Raw genomic sequence first — 25,782 nt, 5'->3', positions numbered from 1 at the left:
CTGTCTGCGATCCTCCTCAGATTCTACGACTTGGTTTATAGCTGCAGAAAAATTGTATTTATTCATTCACTTTTCAATTTCTATTGACAAAAGACGCCGTGGTCTCGAACCCCGTACTTTCACAATACTACGCCAATGTCTTACCCACGTACCCCCACATCTAGACAAAATTGTTACCTTCGCCTTGATCATATGGTACAACTTGCTTCCTACATGCACAAATTTCTTAATTTTTTCTCAGGAAAATAGTCATATCTTCGAACCACGTATCTTGTAAACCATATGCCAGTGCCTTACCAAAGAACTGCTATGGTTATGACAAGTATTCGCCTTCGTCTTCCACATATCCAACCGCTTCGTTTCTACCTTTACAAAGTTCCTCTTTACTACTTGCTTCGTTTCAAAGTCATTTTCCCATTGACGGTTGACCAGCCACTTTGTCTTAATTTAGAGCCCAATCAAACGCTCATGACCAGATCTTAGTCTTGACGTAAGCTTCAGAGTTTGGCCTCTAATACGAATCCTTTCTGATGACAAGACGGGTCTATCCCTTCTCACTTGTCACAGTCAATTACTTTCTATATTTCGTCCTTCCTCCTCTAAACTACATGTCACAACCTTTACAACTATACATACATACTGCACATGGCTTTCTTGGCAATATAATTAAGCCCCCTGTCAGTCCGCGACAGATCCTGCCTTATTTTCATTAGCTCACGCCAGACCGGCAATTTAGTCACCTCAACGATCGAAAGCTTCGCCGCCGCAAAATTTAATCCTGTTCTGTCGGGCTTCGCCTTATCCAGAATTCCGAACATTTGCATTTTCACGATCTTCTGTGGCTTCTGGTTGCTGACCGCTCTGCGCCTTGCGATAGTGCTGTTGTCGCGGAGAACCTTGATTTCTAAGCGCTGCACTTTCGAAACGTGGGTATTTGCCACAAATCCCAAGGCAAGCATACGGTATTGCAGACATAAATAATGCTCTGTGGACGGTACATTTGATCTTAGAACTTAATCTCTCACTTATCAATGAAGGACATGCCCTAATAAATGTTGTGAAGACATTGGATTCGATCATTTCTGTATCTAATCCTCTTACCGAGAAATATACACATATTGTACATGACTCACGAAGGGGATTCTTCGTCCGTTCAATATGAGATGACACCCAACCGATCTAACTCTCTTGACATAAAATTTCATTTATTTTGTTCCAGCGCCTACACTGCGTCTCAATCGCATCCGGACATCGCTGCAGCGTTCTGAGGACATACCCTTCTTTGCTCTCAGTCGCATATACGTGTACATACGTGCCAGCAGCAACCACACCTAGATATACACTAGCATTTTTGAGGGGGGGTAGGTTCATTTATACATACGTTGTACAATGCGTGGCACTCCTTTTCTCTTGGCGTAAACGTTTCGTTTTCGACCGAAACTCTTAATTTTCTCTCGGCAAAAATGTGCTAACAGGTTTGATTATACTAATGGAAATTTTAATTTGAACTTATACGCACTGTTGTATGGTCCCTGGCCGCAGAAAAATCTCCACTGCCTCTTATAGCCACCCACTTGTACATTTACTTCTATGAAGTTCTTTATTGCCTACAGGTACGGAATTCTACACTGATGGCATACATCACAACCACTTTCATTGTGCTGATTCTGTGTAAACAGCTGCTCAGTGACCAAACAAATTGGCATTTCATGACACCCGCGACCTCACTGCATTGTTCTCACAGCAGTGTCCCTTATTCTGAACTACACGACTCCTGCGCTAGCTTCCCACGCCTCGTCACGTGGTATTTGTGGTGGGAGCAAAGTGGCGGTAGGGCAGATTTCAAGTACCTCGATTTTCCCTGCCAATCTTCGCTCCACCAATTGCTCTACAATCACCATCAACTAGGATTGGTACAATAATCCATAAAAGGCTTGTAATTTTGCACTAATGAGTTTTTAATTATCCTCAGTTCTTCGCCTGGTACAGTCCGTGCCATGCAGCTTGCTCAAAAATCAATCGAAAATTTATATGCACACAAAGAAATCAACAGCCAATAAACCCGGACCTACCAGCTGAGTGCAGATAAAAAAAAATATTTTTCAACTCGTCATCATTAATCCGAAAGGGAATTAGTGCCAAGGATATTTTATTAATATTTCATATAAAATATTGTATTGTTCTGCTTTTCACCTGTGAGAGACGTAATTCGTTCTCTCTTACTTTCTCTCTTTCTCTACCCCCTGTCCCTCCTTATTTTCTTGAAGTTGAAGTGCTGTGTAAATTAAGTTCTCGTAAGAGGAAAGGCCAACGGGTCCCCCTTTATCTGCTCTCTGTTTACACGCCTCTACTCAGGTTTAATTGATTATGGCAGACTGTTCTTGTGTAAGTTTCAGTATTAATTAGCGGTAGATAAGGTCTATCCAGAAAAGATAAAATGGCGGACGGAAGCCACCTACCGTGCTATTCCTGTAATAAATAATGCGGCTGGAATTATCTTGGTGTCGCTGACTAGACATGCCGCTCGCTCATGTCCCAGAGATGTTTCTTGCTCTTTGCTAATTAAAGCAGCGGAGCTCCCAACATTTTGACAAGCTTCTAGAGCAGGCATGTCAAACTCAACTTGTACAGAGGGCCACCTCAGCCCTATAAATAATAGTTCAGGGCCGCACTTCAAAATAGACATATATATTAGATTTTGATACAAGGAAATTTAATTCTATTTATTACTTAGGAATAATTTCAATACAATTACCTAAAGTCACATATCTTACGTTTTAAAAAGCAAGAGAATGCCATTTTTGACAAGTATCAAACAGCTTTTCAATATGTAAAAAGAGAGATTACACAAGAAATTATGTTAGAAATAGCAAAACATTGAATTTCCTGCAGCCTGCTAATTTATGTCTGTGTGAGTCTTCTTGTCTTCTGGTCTTTTGGAAAACTGTCTTTACAAAAAATATTTCTACTAAAATTTTAATATTGATTTTAATATTAATTAGCTGTAAAAGTTGAGGGGCCGCATGTTTTGACATGGCTGTTCTAGAAGCCCGCTGAATTCTGCTTGTGTACAGCAGTGCAACCTACTACTACAGGCGTACAAATTTGGTTATAATCCTTGCAGGATCAAAAAGAAAAGTAAGTAAAAATGAGTGATTTATCTGATATAACGCCATGTAGTCTGGTAGATGTTTATCAGCGTTTTGGTGGAGCGTTCTACCTTCATCTTCAGAAGAGAACAGAGTTGAAACAAGTTGTACAGCTATAGAGAGAGCGACAAAGTACTTCATGGGGCAGGGGCTTCTTGATAGCCATAAGATTCAACTGTCACACAGACTTATATTTAAAGCCGTTTTACTTCTTATTTCTTATTATGCACTACACCTTTTGAACGTAAACGGTCATCTTCACGTGGGTTTGGGGGTGTTTACCAGCGCATCTCTTTTTCAACATATCGACCCCTCCGCCTTTGTCTTCTGAGTTCTTCGAGAGCCACCAGCTCCTGCTGACAGCCGAAGGAAGGAAGAAAGGAAGGACAGTGGAAACTGACTTTATTAAAATATTTTCTATTTCTGCTCCAACAGCTTCATTTATTATCAAATGTAAGAACTTCAACTTCAGCTTCTCATCTCGTTTTTGTGAGATTCACAGGACTGCAATGTGAACAAGTATTAAAGGCAGAATATTACAATAATTTGATGCTAAGGTAAAAATAACACAGTTTACCATTTCAGGGAACATCAATGAAATATTTGGAAATGTGTTAGATGAATCATCAGCTACACACACTGTAGTCACTGTGCAACAAGTGGGTCTGAACATGGTGAGAAGAGGAGGAAGTTTCCACTCATGCTAGGATCCTAATCTTCCTAGTTTTGTCACTAGTTGGTCATAAGTCACTATCTGAGCTGTCTGGTCTCATTGTCTATGCCTCTCAATCATAAATAAATAGCTGTGCTTTGGTTTCATAGCTACAAAGTTTTCTCCTGTCTTACGAACCAGGTTGGTTCTTATATAGTAAGTGTTTGTGTTTGGTGTGTTTACTCTCTGGATGCTGACTCCACAATACACTGATTGTAGATCTTCATGAAGTTCAAGAGACTGTGAAGAGTTACTGCAAATGGTTTAGATTTCATTATCTCCTCTTTTTACTCGTATCATTAACTGTTCATGTTTCACAACCTCTAGAATACCTACAGCAAAATATATAAAATTTTAACACACACTGTATTATGGGCTTGAAAATGCACTGATATCACCTGCCATTAGTGATTATGGCAATTCTTGTTTTCTCCTGTCTTCTTATGTTATCTGTTTGAGAGCTTCTTAATGCTCTAATAGATGTACGATGTCTGGAAGGAATGTTGCTTTCACATATTGGCTTCAACACCACAACTATTTGTCTTAATATAAAATAGTGTAAAATGACTGTTTTTATGTGAAACTTTTAAGCCTGGGAATACAGTCTGTCTGTATATTTACCACGCAAATCTGCATATGAAATTCATACATGGTATGTCACTACTCCAGATTAAAATCCTTCTGGTTATTCCCTTTCCTTGGGATCTAATCACAACAGATCATCTTGAAAATTGTTAAATTTCTTTAGTTCGAAAGCAACAGGAATATGATTTTGAACAGATGAAATAATATTCTCTTTTAATTTACTGATTTCATTGTGCGTTTTAACTCAGTCCCTACCCTTACTTCTTCTGACACTGATAATCCTGAATTATGCCATCAGTCATGGTGACCATACACCTTCCAAATAGAGCAGAGCTGCTTGAGTCAGTCGTACAGCTGCCGTAACCTCTCTTTACTTCGTTTATCCCGTCCTTTTCCCACCGGTTGTCATTTGTTTCCATTACCACGAGAATCACTGTGGAGGCGTCGAAGAGGGATAACCTCACCCCGAGTAGAGATGGCAGTGTCGATACTTGAATTGACATGCCTACAGCTACTAGACTGCCAGAGAACAGCAGAAGCAGATGATGAATAACGTGCCACATTTGTAGTGTTACGGTATGATCCTGATCTCCATCTGTGTATTTTCTGATGTCTGAAATAAAGAAACTTAACTTTAATTTCTTCTGTCTTGCCGTAGCTTTTCATCATGATGATGCTGACATGCCTCTTACATTATAACAGTGCTGGTTGCTGATCTAATTCAAACAGTTCCTGCATGTTTCCTATGGCACATAATGGAGAAATAATTATACAGGGAGATTTTTTTAGTAACTTGATGAGTTCATAGCTCTGCGCTTCATGGCGGCCTGTGGGCCTCCTGCTGTGAGGCACATATGAATTATGCTGATGAATCAGCTGATAACGTTTGAAATGAAGGGAAGTAATTAACTTGTAGACTTCTTCATTTAATTATATTTCACTGCAAGCAGTGCGGTTCATGTGTGAGAGTTTGTTCAAGATTTGTCAGCAGTAGGCAGCAGTTATCAGCTCTGTTCTCAGTTACAGTAAGTTAGCGTCATAGTGCAGTATACTTTAGAGCAATGTGTATTTCTGTATGATACCTATGTGAAATATGGATCTGCTGAAAAGTGTTGGTGAAAATTTTAAGATAAATTTTGTGATGAAAGAGTTCCCAGCAGACAAACAATTCACAGTTTGATGAATAAACTTCGAAGAATGGGACTCTTAATAGAAAAGAAACAAAAGAATAAGTTCTTACTGAGCAGAAGTTAGATGACATAAGGTCCAGACTTGAAGAGACACATAGAAAATCACTGAAACGTCTAGCTAAAGAGATTGGAGTGTCAAATTCTAGTGCAAGAAGGATTGTTGTACCTGTGTTTTTCAATGAAACAATTAATTGTGAAAAATATGTAGAGAGGACAGCATTTTCAACACCTCCTGTGATCTGCGAATTGTAACTACTTCATTCTAAATCTTATCTCCCATCAGGCATGCTGATTCAATGGCAAAATTTGCATGAGCCTTGCAGCAAGTAGTGCACCAGTCACTATGAAATGCAGAGCCATGAACTTGTATAGCTGGTATAAAACCTCCCTGTAGTAGTAGATATTAAAGTACTTGTGGGAACATCCCACATTATCACGCATTTCTGCAACGCTCGCTCTTCACATCACTTTTCACCATCACGCGCGCTAACCAATCAGATTGCTTCAAACGATCGCATTTATACTACGCTCGGCGATAGCCCGCGTCTACACCATTACGCGCGCTAGCCAATCAATTCTTGCTCCTCACTTTCGAGTTTGGCTCCGCCCCACCGACCAGCGTATAAAAAGGAGCGACCCCAGAGCCGAGTTATGCAGTTCGATTCAGTTCACTTCAGCAAGCAACTTCAGCCAGCAGGCTTCGTCGCCAGCGCTCGGTCTTCGGAAACATCGGCAGGCTGCGCCGGGCACGACTGCCTCGGCCCTCCAGCGCTCTCACACCCGACTCACTGGGGCACAGCGCCTGGACTCGCCGGTGGTCGCGTTACGGTCCGACCCACTGGGCCTCTGGCGTAGCCACTGCCTCATGGCTCCTACAACCGCGCTCGACTAGCCTTTCACCACCGGCAGCAACCTCCGCCATTTGCCGCGCCGCGATCAAGCAACCTCCAGCCACGGCCTAGCCTTTCCACTAGCCTTTCACCGCAGCAAGCCTTTCTCCTTACCGGCGCGCGCCACGCTACCTCACCGGTCAATCATCTCAGCAACCACGGTCCTTTTCAGGGCCAACAAATTGTTCCGAAGAAGTGGGTTGTCATAGGAGTAATGACAAAGACACACGTTGACACGAGTGCCCCACATACTAATTCAAATCTTGCGTTAATATGTATACCAATCTAGAGAAATGAATTGTGAGTTGTAACTGAGACTTTTTTGTGTGCTATTCTTTGTTTAGAGGACTATCATATCTTGAAGAAAGAAGTATTTTACATCTGAAAGCAAGCATGTTCACGTCATAAAACCCGGTGTTCTATTGGAAAGGCTGATTGAATACATTATAATTATGTGACACTTGAGGTGTTAATAGCAAGCAGTGTTCATTGCATTACCTTCTGGATGTAGCCCCAAGTCAAGAAATGCAAACACTACCAACATTTTGAAAGAACTACTGCTGTCTGCTTCGGGAACAAAGGGATGAAACAAATGTGTGGGTTTGTCAGCCCTTTACATGTTGGAGAAGTTCCTGAGTTACATTCATTTCTGTGCTAAAATTTTGAATTCTCCAGTTTATTCATATACATATATATATATATATGAGTCAGCTACAGTGAAAGAGTCACTCCTGCCAACTCTGATCACTCAGGAATTAAAGTAGAATGGAGTACATGTATGGCAGATTGAAGTGGATAACATCCACGACACTGAAAGGCAGGAGGTGCTGGTGGAATTTGTTGGAAACAACATGCAAAGGGTCAATATTGTGATATTTTAGTTAAAACTATGCACACTCAACCCTTTGACCTTGAAAGAGGCATCAGGTTCTGCCAAGAGGAAAAGCTTTCATTCCTTAATATGTGACCCAAAAGGTAACACAATGAGTAATTATAATTATATTTTTGATTGCATTGAATGCTGGTCGCCTTGTTCAGTTGGCATTACAATAAAGCAAGATGTCCTCTAAAATATAGAGGAATAAATTCTTACCTTTTACTAAGTGCAAATAAAGTTGCTTCGTTTTTTATATCCTGCTCAGTGTCAATCTCATTTCCATCATCACAGTGACAGCTCCCACCATCTTCCTGGAGTTTCCCATTCGTCTGTTCCAGTCTTGGATACAGGTTGTAGTCAAGATCACAGCGACTACAGTTATTTGCATATGTCGAGCCTATATAAAACACAAAAGTGTTATTGTACATCTTCTTGTTTTCCCATGACTACAACTTTGTACAGATAAGTTGTAGGCAGAGTTAATGTACTGTTCTGAAGAAAATTCATGCAAGATATATGAAGCTATATACTGCCATACAGAAAATATGGGTCCAAGTTACACTGACCTCAATTGAAATACTTTTCTTATAGTTTCAATAGTCAACACTTCGACCAAAAATCAGACATGTACACAGAAAATTATTTACCTTTCACATCATTGGTAAGAGAAAGAGGCTTATAATGAAATTAGGAGAATGAATTGTATAAATGTTGTTATTCAGCTTAAGGTCTTATTCTTAAGCTACTGATTGAACACAGCTGCATCACAGGGTGTGGAGGCAACCTTATGGATCAATGTTCAGAGGTTGCACACTTTCATACAACCTCCACAAAATAAATAAAACATATGTATCTGTAAACACTCACAAAAATACATCTCTAACAAGCTAACACAGAAGAAAGAAGTGTGTGTGTGTGTGTGTGTGACATTGCAACCAATTTATTCAAGTATTGTGAAAATAACATAATTCCATTTCTGACTGCCTGACATAATCCACCCAATCTGTAGCTCTCCTTGGTATATGACTTCTATCTGCTATCTCTAACAGTACCAATACTAAGATCAACAGTAATAGTAATAATAGGATTATCATAACTGGGGATTTAGGACTTTTAAGAACGGGAACAAAGCAGTATCTGTGTGTATGTGTGCGCACACTGGCCCATATGTGTGTCTGTCTGTGTGTGTTCATGTGTCTGTTTGCCCTGCCCATGCCTGCATGCATGTCTGTTTCTCTTTTACAGAGTATAATGTGCATATCTCTGCATGTGTTAGTGGATGCATCTGTGTCTGTATGTTTGCATGACTGTGCATGTTTGTGTATGGACACATACCAATCCTGCGTAAGTCTGTGTCCCCATCACACTATGTGCATGTATATCTCTGTGTGTGTCTCCCTCCATATGTATAGAACTGCTTGGTACTGTGTGTGTCCATGTTTGCATGTATGTGTGAGCATGCATGTGCATCTGTCTGAATTTGTGCCTGTATGTCTCTGTATCTGTCTCTCTCTCTCTGGATGCATGTGTGTTCATGTGAGTGTGAGTGCATGTTTCTATGTATGTTGGTTTGTGTGTTTGTCTGTATCTAGCTCTGTGTGTGCTATGTCGGTGTCCATCTGTCCATGTGTGCTTGTGTTGGCCTGTGTACTTTACTTGCCTCTCTGCTGGTTGATATCATAATGATGCACACAGAGACAGGCATGTAAAGTGAGTCACGTGCAGACACGCTGAGAGTCACATGCACACACAGTCACATACTCACATGCAGATGGATATCCAGAGAACACACACACACACACAAATTGCTTTGTTCTTGTTAAAACTCCTAAATCCTTCATTGTGATAATGCTTCTATTACTAATATTATCAATCTCAGTATTAGTACAAATATTAGATTAAAAAATATACAGCTATCCCTCCAAGCACTTTGTTCTGATGGGAACATTTTTCATTTCAATCCAAGAAGGAACAAGATAAGATGGAAATAATTGAGAATTTGTAGAAGTACTGTGCAAATAATGTCATTCAGTTTCTCATCATGCCTGTCATGCACTATGCTACAAGATGAATGGTCATGGGTTCAATTCCTGATGACATAATTCGATTTTTCAATTGATCTAATCCTTCCAGTCACACTATAGCCCCATAGGGTTGGGAGACGTTGAGGCTCCCATATTTTCTAGACAGTCAGCTCACAGATGGCAGTAAGGTTGTCAGCCTTATGCGCTGGTCACCCTTTACCCCAAGGAAGACTCCTGGTATTCATTTCTGTTAGAGGCTCAGCTGACCTCAGGGCTGTAGTGTAGCTGAAAGGATTAGATCAATTGATAAATCAAGTGTATATATATATCAAATGCAATCTTTGATATTTTGCATTCCTCTATGGCCTTGGTACAGCATACCTTTGATGACCATATTATAGTTACAAATCTACTGCTGAAGGCTAATCACAATGAATAGTCATACATAATTTGTCCTTATATTTTTACTAAATATTTACCATGCTGAAAAATGTTTCAATCAGTAGCCATAGTTCTTAAGGAGATCTATATTTTATGTCATAATGCTGCAGTCAGTCATCAGGGTTTCTATAACTTTAGATGAGTTAGTCTTGTCACAAGTGATATGGAAAGCAAGGGTTAGTTTCAAATGATGAATCAAATGGATATGATGGACAATCCCTCCCACCCAGTACAAGTTACTGCCAAGGGTCCGCATCTCAAAACATGCAGCGGACCTGCCATAACCTTACCCAGTGTGGAGGAGTACGTACGGCGCTGGTCCATTGTCAGTGACAGCTTGCAGGAACGCTTGAATGTCCTCAGACCCCGCCGTGCTGGTCCCAGGAATGGTGCTGTTGAAATGGTGTACAGGACAGGGTTCACAGCTGCATTCAATGGCAGGACAAATACTGCTACCCAAGCAAACACCTTGAACAAAAATTGAAGACAGAAAATGAAGACATACAGACATACTGTACACAAATCAGGTACAATACTTAACATAAAGCAAATTACTATATTATTTAACTGATTCTTTTGGGAGTTCACTTATGACTGTCAGCATCTGAATTATATAGCATCAAATAGTGGGATGACTGGTGATTAATGAATTGGAATGATACAGTCATGGCCTGATCAACATACTGTCACATCATTTGTCTGGAGGGACTATGGAACACCATTACAAGAGCTCAGCCAGGACAGCCAGTGTGCTGGCTAAAACTGAAATCCCTAAACACAAGTCTGGAGCATTACTGCTACACCAACCTGCTCAGTAAATTGGTTCCTGAATTCAATTTAACGAGATAAGTATCTTCTAAAGTATATAGTTTATCAAAAATCTTAAAACATATCACTGCCACCTTTTTGTTAAATGAAAAATTAGGTAAACTTCTTCCTAAAAATAAAGCACTGCTTCACCACCTTGTGTTTATATCTGCTTCAGTGCAGTTACTGATACAGTAATCACTAATAATTCTGAAATATGGTTATCAACATTGGGTGCAGTTTTAAAATTAGATGCTAAAATGCAATTATTTTCTGTGCCTAAGGCAGTAGAATATACTGAAATTAGATGACCCAAATCATGCTTGTCATATTAAAATGTAAGTGTATAAATTAACCCAATAACTATTTCATTTTCATTTCATTTTTATTATCATTCAACAATCCACACATACAGGTATTACAACCATTTGGATATGGAAATTGTCAGTTTTACATCTAAATCTTGTGCATATCTTTACAGAATACACTGTACCACCCTAATATAGGGGGTTTGTCGTCTGAATAATATTATCTAAATCTAGTTACCATTAATTTCATTGTCTTTACACAAATACAACAAATTAATCAGCTACATATTACATTTACACACTTGATGAATCAAAAGACATAAATTCATCTACAGAATAAAAGGAATGTTTCAGCAAAAAAGATTTTAATTCCTTTTTAAATGTGTTAATATTTCCTCAAAGCATAGTCTTTATTGAAAACCTGGAAGTCATTTGTGTCTGCGATTGGCTGAGATCACTCACATGATTTTTAAAAACGTACATAGATGTGCCTATTTTACTATGTCAATCCCTGAATATGAGTGGAACAGCACCAGGGTCTCTTTAAGTTTTAAAAAACAGAACATTTTATAAGTAAAATTTGGTAAATTTACACTAAGTAAGTAAATAAATAAATAAATAGCAAAATCATATTCTGATCTTCAGTATGTAGATTGGCTGATAACAATTCTAACACCAAATTATAACAAGCATTTTCAGAATTTATTATTCTCCTTATTTTATTTTGAACCTCACTAATTTTTATTCCAAGACATATTTATTTAAGCATGTAAATAATTACACATAGTTTTATGATGACTTTATTGCTATTATGCTTTTGCGACATTTTTGGTATTTATGGTTATATTTAATTTTTGTGCTACAATTCTCATGCTCAGATGGTGATCATTTCATACAAGAGTCCTCACTTTTACCATATTCTAATCAGTTTTCAGTGTGACTGGACAACCAGGTTGTAGATCATCTTCCACCTCTTCCCTTCTTTATAAAAATTTGTTGTACCATTCAGAAACATATGCCCTAAGCAGGATGTGTTCTCCACACATATGAGGTAACAACTGGTACATTTCAGAGGCAATTTGTTTCAGTTTTGCTAAAAATCATATGTTAATATATTAAATTTTTCATCCTAACGTATTTTTGATATGCAACAAAACCTCTTCTTCACATAAAGTCATCCCATTCTACACTAAGGGAACATGTTCAAATATATACACAACACAAATCTAGGGGTAGAATGCCTGGCTGGCAATCAACAACCACTCATTCTGCTTGCCAATGGGGGAAATAGTCTGACAGCTGTGCATGCAGTTTTGTTATGTAATAACTACACCTTGCATATTTACTTTCAGGCCAATTTCTTTACTAGCCTGCGGGCTAATTACTGAGTTATTCTTTCTGTTACTTTTAAATATACTGAAAAATCTGACCTGGGAGGGAGAAACTTCACTTAAGAGTTAATTTAGCAGTAAGAAATATATAAAAGCAACAGAATTATGTTTACCTGTGGAGGTACAGTGATCCCACCTAGTGAGAGAACCCCCAGAAGAATGATAGGCATCCAGCAAGCAGCATCAGTAGCCACAATGAGGGTCATGCGTCGAGCCATAGCATTATCTGATGGGCGTTGTTCCTTCTGCACAGCCTGCTGAGTTGTTCGAGCCACTACATACATCCACAAGTAGCCCAGAGCGATGATCGAGAATGATATTAAGTTGAGAACTGAAATTTACACATATCAGTAGCATAAATTATCAGGAAGATAAAAATAAGACAGAACGGGTTTTAAATGTTATTACTAATTTTTGCAATTAATTTAATATTAAATTTTATAATGTTGTTATATGATGCTAAATTTGATGTATCATCAACTTGATGGGAACTTGATGACGATGATAGACAAGAATAATACATAAGTAACAAGCTTGTTTACGCACAACAGACCACTGTAGGTCGCGGTGCAAGGGCCAAGAAGGCCCACATTCAACAAAGCTGTTTGAACAAGGTAACTACTGACCTTGGTGTGGTATGAAATCCACTCAGTGGCACGTTATTGGGGCTAAGCGCCCCCCCCCCCAAAAAAAAAAACCAATAACACAATACCAGTAAATAAGAACATGGAAACCAGCAGCCCGAGATAAAAGGCTAGATGAAGAACATATCAAACCAGTGATACACAGCAGAAGTAAATAAACAAAAGGAACAATCGAGACCACAATTTAGAAAATAGACGCTCATTTCCCAGTACAAAGTCACCAGAATCTCTGTCTAGCTGCCTGACTGACACTGTCATGAAATCTAAATCCTGAATGAATGGCTGTTCACTGGCAGGCAGAAAGGAGCTGGGTTGGACATAGAGACAGTTACGGGCTGCTGTGGAATAAACATTACACAAGGACAGGCAAGGCATGGGTCCAGTTTTTAAACTATACTTCAATAGCTCAGTCAGTAAAGTGACTGGTTATGATTTTTGTGCATTCACATATCTCTGTCTTAAATGCAACTTATTATCTAGCCACCCTTATTTCTTATTACACGTTTCAGCTGTACACAGCCATCTTCAAGTGTTGTCTTATCTTGCTAAAATTGTTGCACTGTATGTCTATACAAAATATATATTAATGGAACAGCATACTTAAATACAATATTATGACTGGTTATGAGTTGGATAATTGGGGTTTACTCTCCTACAGAGGCATAGAATCTAGATCAATTCTGAAGTCTACCACCCTTTGATCCAATATGTTCTGGAGGTCATTCCTCCAGTTGTAAAGCAGCCAAAGCATGAAGCCTCACTCACCCCTATCTAGTATCAAGATTAAGGATGTTTAAAATGAAAATGTACTCACATAAGAATACAAAGACAGAATATTCCCAGCCACTTGGCTTTTCAGGTGTGATGTGTAGAGCCAGGCATACTCCGGATCTCCCATAGAAATTCCTGTTACAGAGAATAAACAGCACATATAACACGTGCACACACATAAAATGAAAATGGAGGGATGATCATCACACAAACAAATATTATTATTATGTGAGAATTGAGGGATGTGGCATCATGTAGATATTGTGTAAAGCAACGTTTCAGAGGAATGTCGGTTTACACCATATCTACACGACACCACATCCAAGAAGATGGCATCTTCAATTATTATTATTATTATTATTATTATTATTATTTGATTCACAACATATTTCAGCCCAGACAGGCTATCATCAGGTGGTTCTTGAGGAATATACAAATGGTGATAGAATATATTTGTATATTCCTCGAGAATCACCTGATGTTGTGTTTCAACCAACAAAAACATTTGTTTGTGTGATGATAACCTCTCCATTTTTATTTGTAAGCACCACAAACAGAATGCAACGATACAAGACATGTAGACATCACTGAACTGTGAGAATACTGATCTTGAAATCATTCAAAGGCTTCCACTAACATTTACAATAAATGTATTGATCAAGAAGACAGAGATTAACGGCTGTGTGGACTTGTGCTGACCATGCAACACACACTATCCTCTAAAGTTAGCATTAACTTCGCTGACAAGCGGCAGTTTGGTCAGTATAGTTTTCTTGCAGACTAAAACCACGGAGTTTGTTTATATTGATCAGTAACTAATGATATGATGAAAGAAGTGGAGCAAATATCACATATACCTCAGGCAATAAGCAATGTTTAGCGTAACAGTAATTTAATGAACTGATTGTTTTCTCAAACCCTAGGAGAATAATGTGCAGAAGTTTTTCTTCTTTTGGTCTGTGTCTGGCATTTCACCAAAACGCATTCAGAATAATCAATACACAGCTTTACACCTACTAATCTGTTGCACTGTGGGTAAAAGACGAGGTACATTTACAACTAATAGCTGTGTGTCAGAAATATAACTGCAACTCGTATAGGATAGGATGCAGAGATGGTCTCTTGTCAACATAGTAGCAAATCTATTGGGTTCCATAAAAAGGTGAGGACTTTTTCAATCAGCAAAGTGCGTATCAGAGTCATGGAGTTAATTATTATGTTCCATCTTGTGTGACAAAATGAACAGATGGCAAGCATACTAACCGAAAATAGTCAATGCGTAACAGAGGTAGACCAGACAAAATGGCTGCTCCTAACCATCCCAATGCCATCAGCAGTCTTGTCTTTGGCATCTCCAAACGACGCACTCGGAATGGGAAAATGATGACTAGAAAACGGTCCAGTGTGATGACTGCCACAGAACACAGAAATTGAGTTCTTTGTTACAGATATGTCAAGTGTTAATATAATGCTGTGTTTTAACATTAATTCTTCCACTTCGGTTTCTGGAAACAAACCAGTATGCAAATACCAAGTATGAGGAGCCTACAACATTTCTTAGGTAGACTGTCAACAAAGACTCAAATTCAAAACATATAGCAACAGTTTGTAACTAGTTATGCTGTACTGTTATACATATTCAATACATTCTTCTTCTTCTTCTTCAGCTTTCATGTTGTTCTGGTATTTTAATTAATTAAAAAATAAAGCATCTTCTAGATATTAGGTAAGACTCCTTGGAAAAGATACTGATCCTAGTAAGAGTACAAAAAAAAGAGCCCTGGACATACACACATCAACATTTCAAGCAGGAATCAAATAAAATAATTTTTAACACCCCATTATATTTGATTAATCTTGGCCAACTTTTACTCTGTCACCTTTGTATGAACTACTTGAAATTCTCGGTAATAATGAGGAGACAGAGCAGGAAGAGGGGGAGAAGGAGAAGGGTGAAAAGGATGATTATGAGAAAAGGAAGGAAAGAAGTAGAAGGAAGAAGATACAGAAGACAAAAGTAGAAACTGGACAGCAGAAGAGGAGGAAGAAGAAAATGTAGCCAAAATAAGACAAGAAAACAAGGGGAGTTATGGTTCTTATGTTATGTGCATCCTCGCCATAGCTCAAACAGTTAGTTGTTGGCTTCTCACCACGGTGGCCCAGGTTTGATCCCAGGTCTGGTCAAGTGGGATTTGTTGTGGACAAAATGGCGCTGGGGCAGGTTTTCTCTGAGTACTTCTGTTTCCCCTGCCAATCTTCATTCCATCAATTGCTCTACAATCACCCTCACCTATCATCTGGGGCTGGTACAATAGGCCAGAAGTGGCTGCAGTTCAAGGGACTTAGGCCCACCACAGTAGCAAAAAAAAAAAAGTTATGTCATGTGCATACGTGTCTTATTCCTAAAACCATCACTATATGAACCCACCTTCTTCCTCATAACCAGAGAGTGAGGAGCTACAGTGAATATTATGCCTGCCAAATGCTACTTACCTGTAAGTGTAAACACAGAGAGCTCACTGGAAAAGGTACTGATAAAACCTGCCAGATGGCATAGTTCACTGCTTCGCCAAGTGGAATCATGGATGAAGTACACACCACGGTAGCGAGCATCCACTCCAGCAATTATAAGCAGGTATGAGCCCATGAACATATCTCCAATAGCCAGATTTGTGATCAGGAATGAGTGTACCTAACAAAGAATATACATTCTAAATTTGTAATAAGCAAGAATAAATTGTTTCAATATTACATTAAGGTTAAATGATATTTATAGGTTTATGCTTTGTGACTCAGTGCCAAAAGTTTAGCAACTTGAAAGTCTAGTGGTATATATGAAGTTACTGTAAATTATTAATTAAAAAATTGCAGAAACTTAAATTGTGGAAGCAGCTGAAATACCTGTATCTGTATTTTTATGTGTTCTTTATGCAAATATCATGAAATGAATGGATGACAGAAAGGTAATGCTTCTCTGCTAGTCCATATATTTAATGTCCAAAACTCCAAAACTACTACTGGAAGTATTTGGATTTGATATTAGATGTTCATCCAATTTAAATTTGGTCTATACAAACAGAATGCTTGTTACACATTCATCTCATATTAAACTAACAGTCTCACTAAAACTCAGAATTACTGGGTTTCTGGACTTTGTTCATCATCTGGTATTCTAATAACTAGTAATTCTGAGTGTAATACACCATCATCAGAACCCTTTAGAATCTACTCTTGCTAAAACTCAGGATGTATCCTGAAAATTTAATACTTTGCCCCTCTGTCCAGAAATTCTTTGCCTTTTATGGAACCCAAATGTTCATTACCATGTTCACAAAACTTCCATCCTGAGCCAGCTGTAACATAGTCTAACAATCTATTTAGCTAACGTCCATTTTTAATATCCTGCTCCCATCTATTCCCCACAAGTGGTCCCTTCACTTGAACTTCTGCAACTTAAAAAATTCTGTATATGTTACACACAAAGTAGGGTGCCTGAAATATTCATGTGAAGGGTGAAATTTGCATTCTAGGATCCAAATATTTCCTCAGCACTCTGTCCCCATTCACCCTCCATTTTCTTCCGTCAGTGTCAGAGATTACATTTTACAATCATACAAACCAACACATGAACTTCCAGTTCGGTTTATTTAATAACATTAAGCTTTCAAGATATGATACAGAGTCATAAAGAGATTCTGAATATCTCTTATAAAAATGTTTGTATGAAGTATATATAAAAAGCAAATGAGTAAGTTGATTTTGTTATCTTGCCAGTATATTCAAGCTGCACTCTTTTTTAAGTGCTGATCTAAGGTATTCTGTTACCTGATTTGTATGTTTGAAACGTATGCGCCAAGCAATAACCAAGATGTTACCAAATGTGGCCAGCACACCCAACACCCATACACAGATGCGCAGCACCAGATTTGACATGAGATCTTCACATGATGAGAATTCATCAGGAGGAGGAAGGCATAGCTCCACATGTCTTGCCAAGCAGCAGAACCGGAACTCATCAGTTATCCTTTACATTTCACACAATTCAATCAGAGCATGAACGAAACTGTGAACGTTACATTGTTTCTAGTTGCCTTCTTAAGCAGTAAAACTAATTTTCAAGTATCTCACATATTTCATAATTTTTAGGTGCTTATGTTGATTGTTTCAAGATCTGAACCAGTCACTTCATGAATAGAAGTATACAGTGTGACTGCTCCACTAACCTCCTGGTGGCATAACTAATCTTATGCAGTCTTCATACATTATGACTCACGAAATAACTATTTAATCTTGGTCTTCCCACTCTCCTATTTCCTTCTGGTTTAGTATTAAGTATTTCAAGTTCAGAATACCAATATATTTAATAATAAGCCTTATCTAAACTTCATGAGTGAGAGCTTTCTAGAATTTCATTATTTAAATGTGATGACTTTATCATAATGTTACGAACCATGAATAAAAATTTATGACATCTAACAAGTGTACGCTTATAATAAGATACTGAAATTAAATGTAACTTACAATTTATTGAGTGATGCTACACTCCGGAACACATTACTGCTTATTACGTTGATTGTGTTGCTACTCAGATCCCTGATCAAATAAACATTCAAATTAATATCTGAAACAGGTTATGTGATGTTGCTTACATATGTCATTATATTTAGCCAGAAAACTGTAAATGTTTGCAACCTGGAAATAAGCATTTAAAAGTAGTACCAGACGGATAAATAAATTTAATGTCTATTAGCAGTTTTGGTACTAAAGTTATGTTTCAAGTAATGTCTAAAAATTAACTGACTCACTGACTGACAGGCACATAAGCAAACAATCTACTCATTCAGCCAAAGTCCTTCTTGAGAAGCTAACAGAAACTCAACTATTTTAGAAATACCTTGACTTTTAATACTCAAAGTTTTTTCAATAAGTTCACAACAGCCCACAACTTGGCACCATCCTAGGCCACATTAATCCAGTGTATATCCTCACAATGTATTTCTTTAAAAAAATCATCTTTTTTTTTTAACCATTTATATCTGGATCTTTGTGACAGACTTATGCCCCTTCCAAGGAGTCCTACAAACTGTGTAAAGGATTAGGAAACTGAAAAAAGTGTCCACAGTCCAACAAAGGATTGTAGAGCCATAGATAGATAGATAGATAGATAGATAGATGTCTAGGTCTTAAAATTGGTATATTCCTTTCAGTTTTTCTGACCTCTTCTGTATGCATTTCTGATTTCTTTTAAGTGTATGAAATGCTATGTGTCCACTCATCTAATCCTAGCTGACTTTATCATCCTAATAATATCTTGCAAAGGGTACAAATTATGAACCTCCCAATTATATCATTTTATCCACCTTCCTGTTACTTTCTCATCTTAAACCTAAATATTCCATTTTTGAACAAAAATGTATATTATCTGCTGGCTCAGTAAAGCTATTATTTCATGCAACCTGCTGTATTACCACTAACTCATATTTGCAAATTCTTATGTTACTGTTTTCAACAACTCTGACCTATATAGACTCCTGGCATAAATTCCAAACTGCATACCCATTTTTGTTGCTTTTGTTGTTCAAAGAAAAGTTTATCAAAGTATTTCAGTTATATGTATAACTTTAAAATTACTGGTGCTTTTATGGGACAGGCTGCTTACATTTTTATATGTACATGAGATGCTTTTTCCAGCACAATGTGAGACATAATTTTAAAATAGGCCAGTGCCCCTAAATATCTAACCTGTTCTGATTCGTAATTATGCATTTTATTACAATTACTACATCGTGGGAGCCTGAACAGCAGATTTGGTATAGTGACTGGCTATGAGCTGCATGACCAAGGGGTCCTATGGGTATCAGGTGCTCTTTCCCTGGGAGGGTAAAGTATCCATGGCGTGAAGCTGACCACTCACCTCCAATTAACACTGAGGTCAAGAAAATGTGGAGCCATACATCCACTCCCTCTTATGCCTTCATGGCATAGTGCTTAATTAGTTAAATCTTTACCTTTTTTACTACATTCATAACCTCCACAGGCAAACTTTCTGAAACAGCTTCATGACCTCAGTTTATGCAGACTGTGTTACCAAATATTTTCATCATATTGACAGATTAATGAGCACAGTTCAAGCAAAATTTGCTGTCCTGGCAGCAGTCATGAAAATAAAATTGCTATGCCCGTATTCAGCTTTAAGAATATAACATTTGCAAATTCCAAAACATATGAAAATCTTGAGTAATTAGAAATATAACATAAGATGGCAGGTTTACTTAGTCAGGATATGCAGGAAATAAGGAATCCTGAGAATGGAATGAAACTTGGTAACACTTTTTCATGACTCCAAACAAGGATATTAGATACAGAGATTGTAACACAATACAATGCTATAATATACTTACAAAGACAATAGATGTGGCATGCCAATGAAAGTTCCATCAACGAGATATGTTATTTTATTGTGTGACAGGTCTCTGAAATGTGAATTATGAAGTGTAAGTACAGTAACACAACTATACACCCTGAAATTGTTGACAGTCTAATTCAGCTCTTGATAGTTCAGTGAGCATATACAAATACCCGGACATGATGAAGAAATAACGGTGATGAATAGTTAAAACAACAATTCTGTGGCTCATTCATTGCATGTAAGTTTTACTATGATGTTCCATAATCTGAAGTGTGCACTTAAGAATGTAAACAATTTTTTTCTTTTATTTGAGATTCTTATGGTGCTGATTGTGAAGAGAAATATCTTCTTGGACGTAAAACCACGCGGTCTAGTAGAGATATACTGATGTTTCCAAAGTATATATTGCCTCCATCTTCAGGATCAAGAAGTAAGCCAAGCAAGCGACCAGAAAGTAGTACGAAGACCTCTATTTGTTGATTGCTTGGCCTACTCTTTGACCCCCAAAATGGAGGCATCAGTAAACTTCTACTGGCCTACACAGCGTCACATCCCAGAAGCTAGAACACTTCAAGGGAGCCAGTATAGTGATGGATTACAGGCTGGCTGAGGAATTGGGGTTTGATTAGAAGTAGGGGCAGCAGATTTCTCCTACTCAACACTGTCCAGACTGGCTCTACAACTGATCCAGCCCATCCAGTGGGTGGCAGGACCTCTTTCCTCAGGGGTGTGAAGCCGAGATCATGAATGGTTCAGCTACACCCCCCTTGCCCCATATATATTACTGGCTTGGAACTTAATTAATTAAGCACAAAGGAAACTTTACCTCTTTTTTTTACCTTAGTATTCTTCAAGTAAAGCTTTGTATGTGGACAACAATTTCTAAAATGATGTTCTGGAATCAGATCCTAACAAAGAAATTTAATAGGGGTAATGCAGATTTATGCTGGGGAAAATATTGCAACATGTCAACACATTGCCAGGCAATGGCTTGATAAACACCCTGCATTACAAGCACACAACAATAGAACAGCAGGGTTATGCAACCTGTTTCTAGGTAATGGCTCACTAACACATTTCTGCATATCAGAATGTCCTATGCAATGAAGTAATGTTATCAAAAATATGGACTGTGTTTTCCATTGGGTCTGTGCAGAGTGGTTAAAGAGAAGCGAATTCAGAAGCTAGGATAAGTTGAGAGTACAAGGATGAGAATGGAGCATGTCCTTAGTGAACTGTGAAGATTAGTTAAGTACAGATTAGGGCAGAGGAGTAAAAAGTGATTGAAGAGAAGAAGACTTCACAGTGATTTGAAGTGACAGTTTCTGTGTTGAGATCCATTGCTAGGAGACGAATAGTGGAAATTGAGAATCTCAGTGCATGTGCAACGGTGAAGTGTAAATTGTGTAAATCAGCGATAGTGCTGTATTAATTGTAGTTAAGAGTGACTGTAATTAAAGTGCCAATAAACACAATCATCTGAAGTAGCACCCATTAATTTCATCACGCGTACCCTCCTACATATGACAATATTAATGCCAAGGACTGCCTAACTACAAAAGTATTTAAAGCTTCAGTAGGATGTTTCCTATGTTCATTTCATTTCTCAGTGATCAACTCATTAAAATGTACAGTACCAAATTCTCAATAAAATTCTATTAAGCAAATTTCTGTCATTCCACACACCTTACATTGTATTTATAAGAACCACACCTTGATATACTCTTGAACATAAAGCTGGTACTCTATCCTATAGTTCTTCATGCTCACATAATAACAATTATTTGCTCCAGAAATGATGTTACTCACTTAGCACTGTTTAGGCAACTAACTCTCTCTACTGCCAACTGTACTGAAGAGTAAAATTCTGCTAAGGGTTGGTAAATTTACCACTTATAGAAATACAGGAAAAATTATGAACTGGAGGATTTGTCATTCATAATTTGTGATTATCAATTCCATATTCAAATCACATCTCATTAATGAATGTGCCCTTTTACTGCCTGGACCACTGACATGAGACATGTTAACATAATCTGTGTTACTAACAAATAGCAAACACTGAAATTAAATAGATGATAATTATTTTTGTACAAAGATGTTATAATTCATTGCAAAATAACAAATGAATGCCAATACTACATAAATAGGAAAGTTACAATATATATGTGTGGTAGGATGGTTAACATACATAAATTATAACCACTGAACCATTTCTTACTAATTATTTAATCAATTAATGAGTGTAATGACTTCTTTGTGCATGGCATCCCATTAAAAGTACCAAATTATTTTTATGTATGTTAATTTTATACTTTCTCTCGGGCCACACAGAGGTGTGAATGATCTTGTCAGCTACTGCAGGTAACTTACAGCCCAACAAGACTCCTGAGTCCAACAAAAGCTGCCTCGGAGATGTTGTTGATGTTCTGACAGCTGAGGTCTCTGTAACATCAAATATGAAGCAGCTATAATGGATTGAATCACATGGTTCCAATTAAGATATTGTGCAAGACATGTACTCACAGCAAAATTAAAGAAGAAAGCCCATAAAATGCCATGGCTTCGATTGTTTGAATGCCATTCCCTTGAAGGTGTCTGAAAAAATGTATACGACTTTTATACACAAAGAAAAGGAATTACACAGGTATATTATTCTCTGGCACTAGAACCTGAAAGCTAAACATTTATAATTCAAAGCCTGCCAATTTTCACAACACTGAGTTGCTTCCATGCACCTCCCATCATTCAGAATTAAAGTAGAAAGCATTCTTAAAATATAAATGGGCTAATTCAGGTGCAGGTTACTTCTGATTTCACAGCAGGCAGAACTTTTCCTAACATTACATATTCATTTATTTGTTTGTAAGTAATACATACAGATTGCTGAGATTGGTCAGTCCATAAAATGAGCTGTTGCTTAATGTCCGGATATAGTTGTGTTGTAGATTTAGTGTAAGCAGACGCCACAAGTTGCGGAATGCCAATGGTGGAATATTTGAGATGCTATTGTTTTGCAGATCTCTGTAAAGAAATAAAAGGCAATTCAGTACATCTTTCACTGTTGTTCTCCAAAGGCACATCACCTTACTCATGAGAGTATTTCCCTGGAAGAATGGGTCTAAAGACATGGACACATGACACATGCAAGCCAACCTTACAAGTTCATCAAGAGAATTTTAAGAGTATTACAGTAAATCAAGAGTCCTAGATATGATCGTGTCAATTGTGGAACACATTAAGATACTGCAAGAATCATTTATAGAATTCTGAGTCAATTACTTGGCCAAGGAATTTCTCAACTTTTAAGGAACCTGAAAATTAATTACATGTTCTCAAGAACTCCTCACTGCACCCTATCCTGAACAAATTTAAACCAGACTACTCTCTCACATTCTACTTCTTTAAGACCAATTTTAATATCACCCTCCCATCTATGTCTATATGGCCTATGTGGTCTCTTCCCTTCGGACAATTTTATGAAAATTCTATATATATTTCTCAATAACCCCGTGTGTGCTAGATGCTCCATTCAGCTCGTCCTCCTTGATTTGATGATCCTAATAATTACTGGTTATTAACACACATCATGAAACACCTCATTATGCAGTTCTGTAAACCAACACGCAGGAGTTGAAAGGTCCACTCGCCTGCTGCTTGGCAAAGAAGGTTTACATTACTCACTGTTTTACCTAATTTGTCCCATTCAATTCTTGCGTTTTTGTTTTGACATTATTTTGGCAAATTTCTGCTGCACTTTCTTCCTAACTTCATTAAACTATCCATAGTTTTACAAAGAGAAGATCTGATACTGAGCCACATAAAATATGTTAAACTTGCCCCTGTTCCTTAGAGAAGCTGAAGGCAGCACATGCCCATAGAGAGAGAAAGTTTTAGAGTACATTTCAATTACAGGAGAACTACAAGAAATTCTGCTAACTGGAATAAGATGTGCGAAGACAAAATTTGAAACAGGACACAAATTCTTGTTTGAAAGACTTTCTCACACTATCACCAGTGGAACTGTGTGACTAACACTGTCTTGTAGCCTACTTTCACTGCGGGGTATTATCACAGCCTTTATGGGTTTTTCGGACTTCGCGCAGGAAGTGTAATAGGATAGGTGATTCTTCTCGAAGTGGAATTTGATTTAATAGAGGTCCACTAACCCGCTTTTGATGACCCTGCTTCCGTTTCTAGTGTCACGGAACTCAAACGTCTTCTTTTACCACACTTTTCAGTTGCTTTTGCAACTTAACCAGGTTAGTTGCTGATGTTAGTACTTTCGGGGACGGCCCATACGTTTCCGCGGGAACCACCTCTTCTTGTGGACTGGTCTTCCTACTGGATGAGTCAGTGTCCACATCCGTTGTTCTTAGGGTGGGGAGCAAATAGTTACGGGTGGTGACCCCCTTGGGGGGTGGGGGGTGTCTATGGCGGCAGACACTGCGGTCGGCAATGCTTTCTTTGTTGTTCGGGGGGGGGTGTCTCATCGATGCTATGCCGTTTCCACCTCCGAATTTCTTCGAAAAAATCCTCCTGGATGCTAGTGGACTTCGGTGTCTTTGACTGGCCTGCTGGAGTGCTCGCCTTCAGCACGGTCTTTTAACTCCTGCAGAGCAACTGTGTACGTGCCATACACAGCACTAAACAGTGCCTTCCCAGTAATGGCTTTGCAGATGTTCTGACTGTTGGCCTCCGCCGCGCTGAAGATGGATGTCACTGTCACTCGCTGAATCTGAAGTGTACCCTGCCACTTCCTCGATGTCACAGAATACATTAAACTGCCATTACAGTGTATCAGCATCAGGAAATTGTCCTATTAGCCGTTGGTACTCCGACTTTAACGTCGCACGTTTATCCGTCCAAAACGCCTGATATCCTGGCACTGGAATGTGAGCCGTCTTTGGGCACGAATCTCTTTTCGTAGTGAGCACACACTTTGTCAGTCACTCACTTCTCAAATGACTAACACTAACTCCTACCCTTAGCAGCCCTAACTCTAACCTTCAGTCAGTAACCTCAAAATTTTCTCTAACTCTTAACAAATTTAGTGCCACCCCCCTAAAATGAAAGGGGGAAAAAATTGCAGTCATTCAGTGGCCAAGTGAATGCGGTCACATCTTTGTTAATGAATTTGTAGAGCAACGGGGAACATGGGAGGGAGGAAGGGGGAGGGTGTTGTATACTATTATCTTGAGTAAATTTCGTGTAATGCTTCTAATATTGGGGGTGTGTGTGTGTGTGTGTGTACCAGTATATGTGTCGTTCATATAAAGATAATCCCAGCTGGTTTTATAAATGTGATACTTTTCTAGTGTATTTAAAAGTTTTCCCCTCCTTCCCATTTTTACAACTTCCGTGGCATCTGCTATTGTTCCATATGTATGTTCAGTATCCAGAGTTTCTGTTGTTGCTTCTAGTGTCATGAATGTGTTCTTTATATCTGATACTGAATGTTCTTCCCGTTTGTCCGACGTATTTTAGTGGACAATCTAAGCATTTAATCTCGTAATTCCGCTTTTATCTGTTTATGGCTGAGGCTTTAAATATATCTTGTATTGTGTTCTGTGTGCGGTAGGTA

The 25,782-nt window shown here is 38.3% G+C and overlaps 1 protein-coding gene across 1 annotated transcript in view; it reads right to left on the bottom strand.

Annotated features, from left to right (window-relative positions):
* Positions 1-3,550: 3,550 nt before the first annotated feature.
* Positions 3,551-25,782, bottom strand: part of LOC111871617 (G-protein coupled receptor GRL101) — a 203,147-nt gene continuing 180,915 nt past the window's right edge. The window contains exons 18-30 of the mRNA XM_023864843.2: positions 23,079-23,222; positions 22,725-22,796; positions 22,572-22,643; positions 20,191-20,262; positions 18,311-18,382; positions 17,615-17,813; positions 16,283-16,481; positions 15,053-15,200; positions 13,833-13,924; positions 12,488-12,705; positions 10,159-10,336; positions 7,620-7,800; positions 3,551-5,059 (exon numbers count right to left, since the gene is read on the bottom strand). Coding sequence (XP_023720611.1) covers positions 4,852-5,059; positions 7,620-7,800; positions 10,159-10,336; positions 12,488-12,705; positions 13,833-13,924; positions 15,053-15,200; positions 16,283-16,481; positions 17,615-17,813; positions 18,311-18,382; positions 20,191-20,262; positions 22,572-22,643; positions 22,725-22,796; positions 23,079-23,222 — 1,855 coding nt within the window. The 3' untranslated portion in view covers positions 3,551-4,851. The remainder of the gene's footprint in view (positions 5,060-7,619; positions 7,801-10,158; positions 10,337-12,487; positions 12,706-13,832; positions 13,925-15,052; positions 15,201-16,282; positions 16,482-17,614; positions 17,814-18,310; positions 18,383-20,190; positions 20,263-22,571; positions 22,644-22,724; positions 22,797-23,078; positions 23,223-25,782) is intronic.

The sequence above is a fragment of the Cryptotermes secundus genome, unplaced genomic scaffold, assembly GCF_002891405.2.
Source record: "Cryptotermes secundus unplaced genomic scaffold, Csec_1.0 scaffold327, whole genome shotgun sequence".
Lineage (NCBI taxonomy): Eukaryota > Metazoa > Arthropoda > Insecta > Blattodea > Kalotermitidae > Cryptotermes > Cryptotermes secundus.
This window is presented reverse-complemented; position numbering and strand designations above follow the sequence as displayed.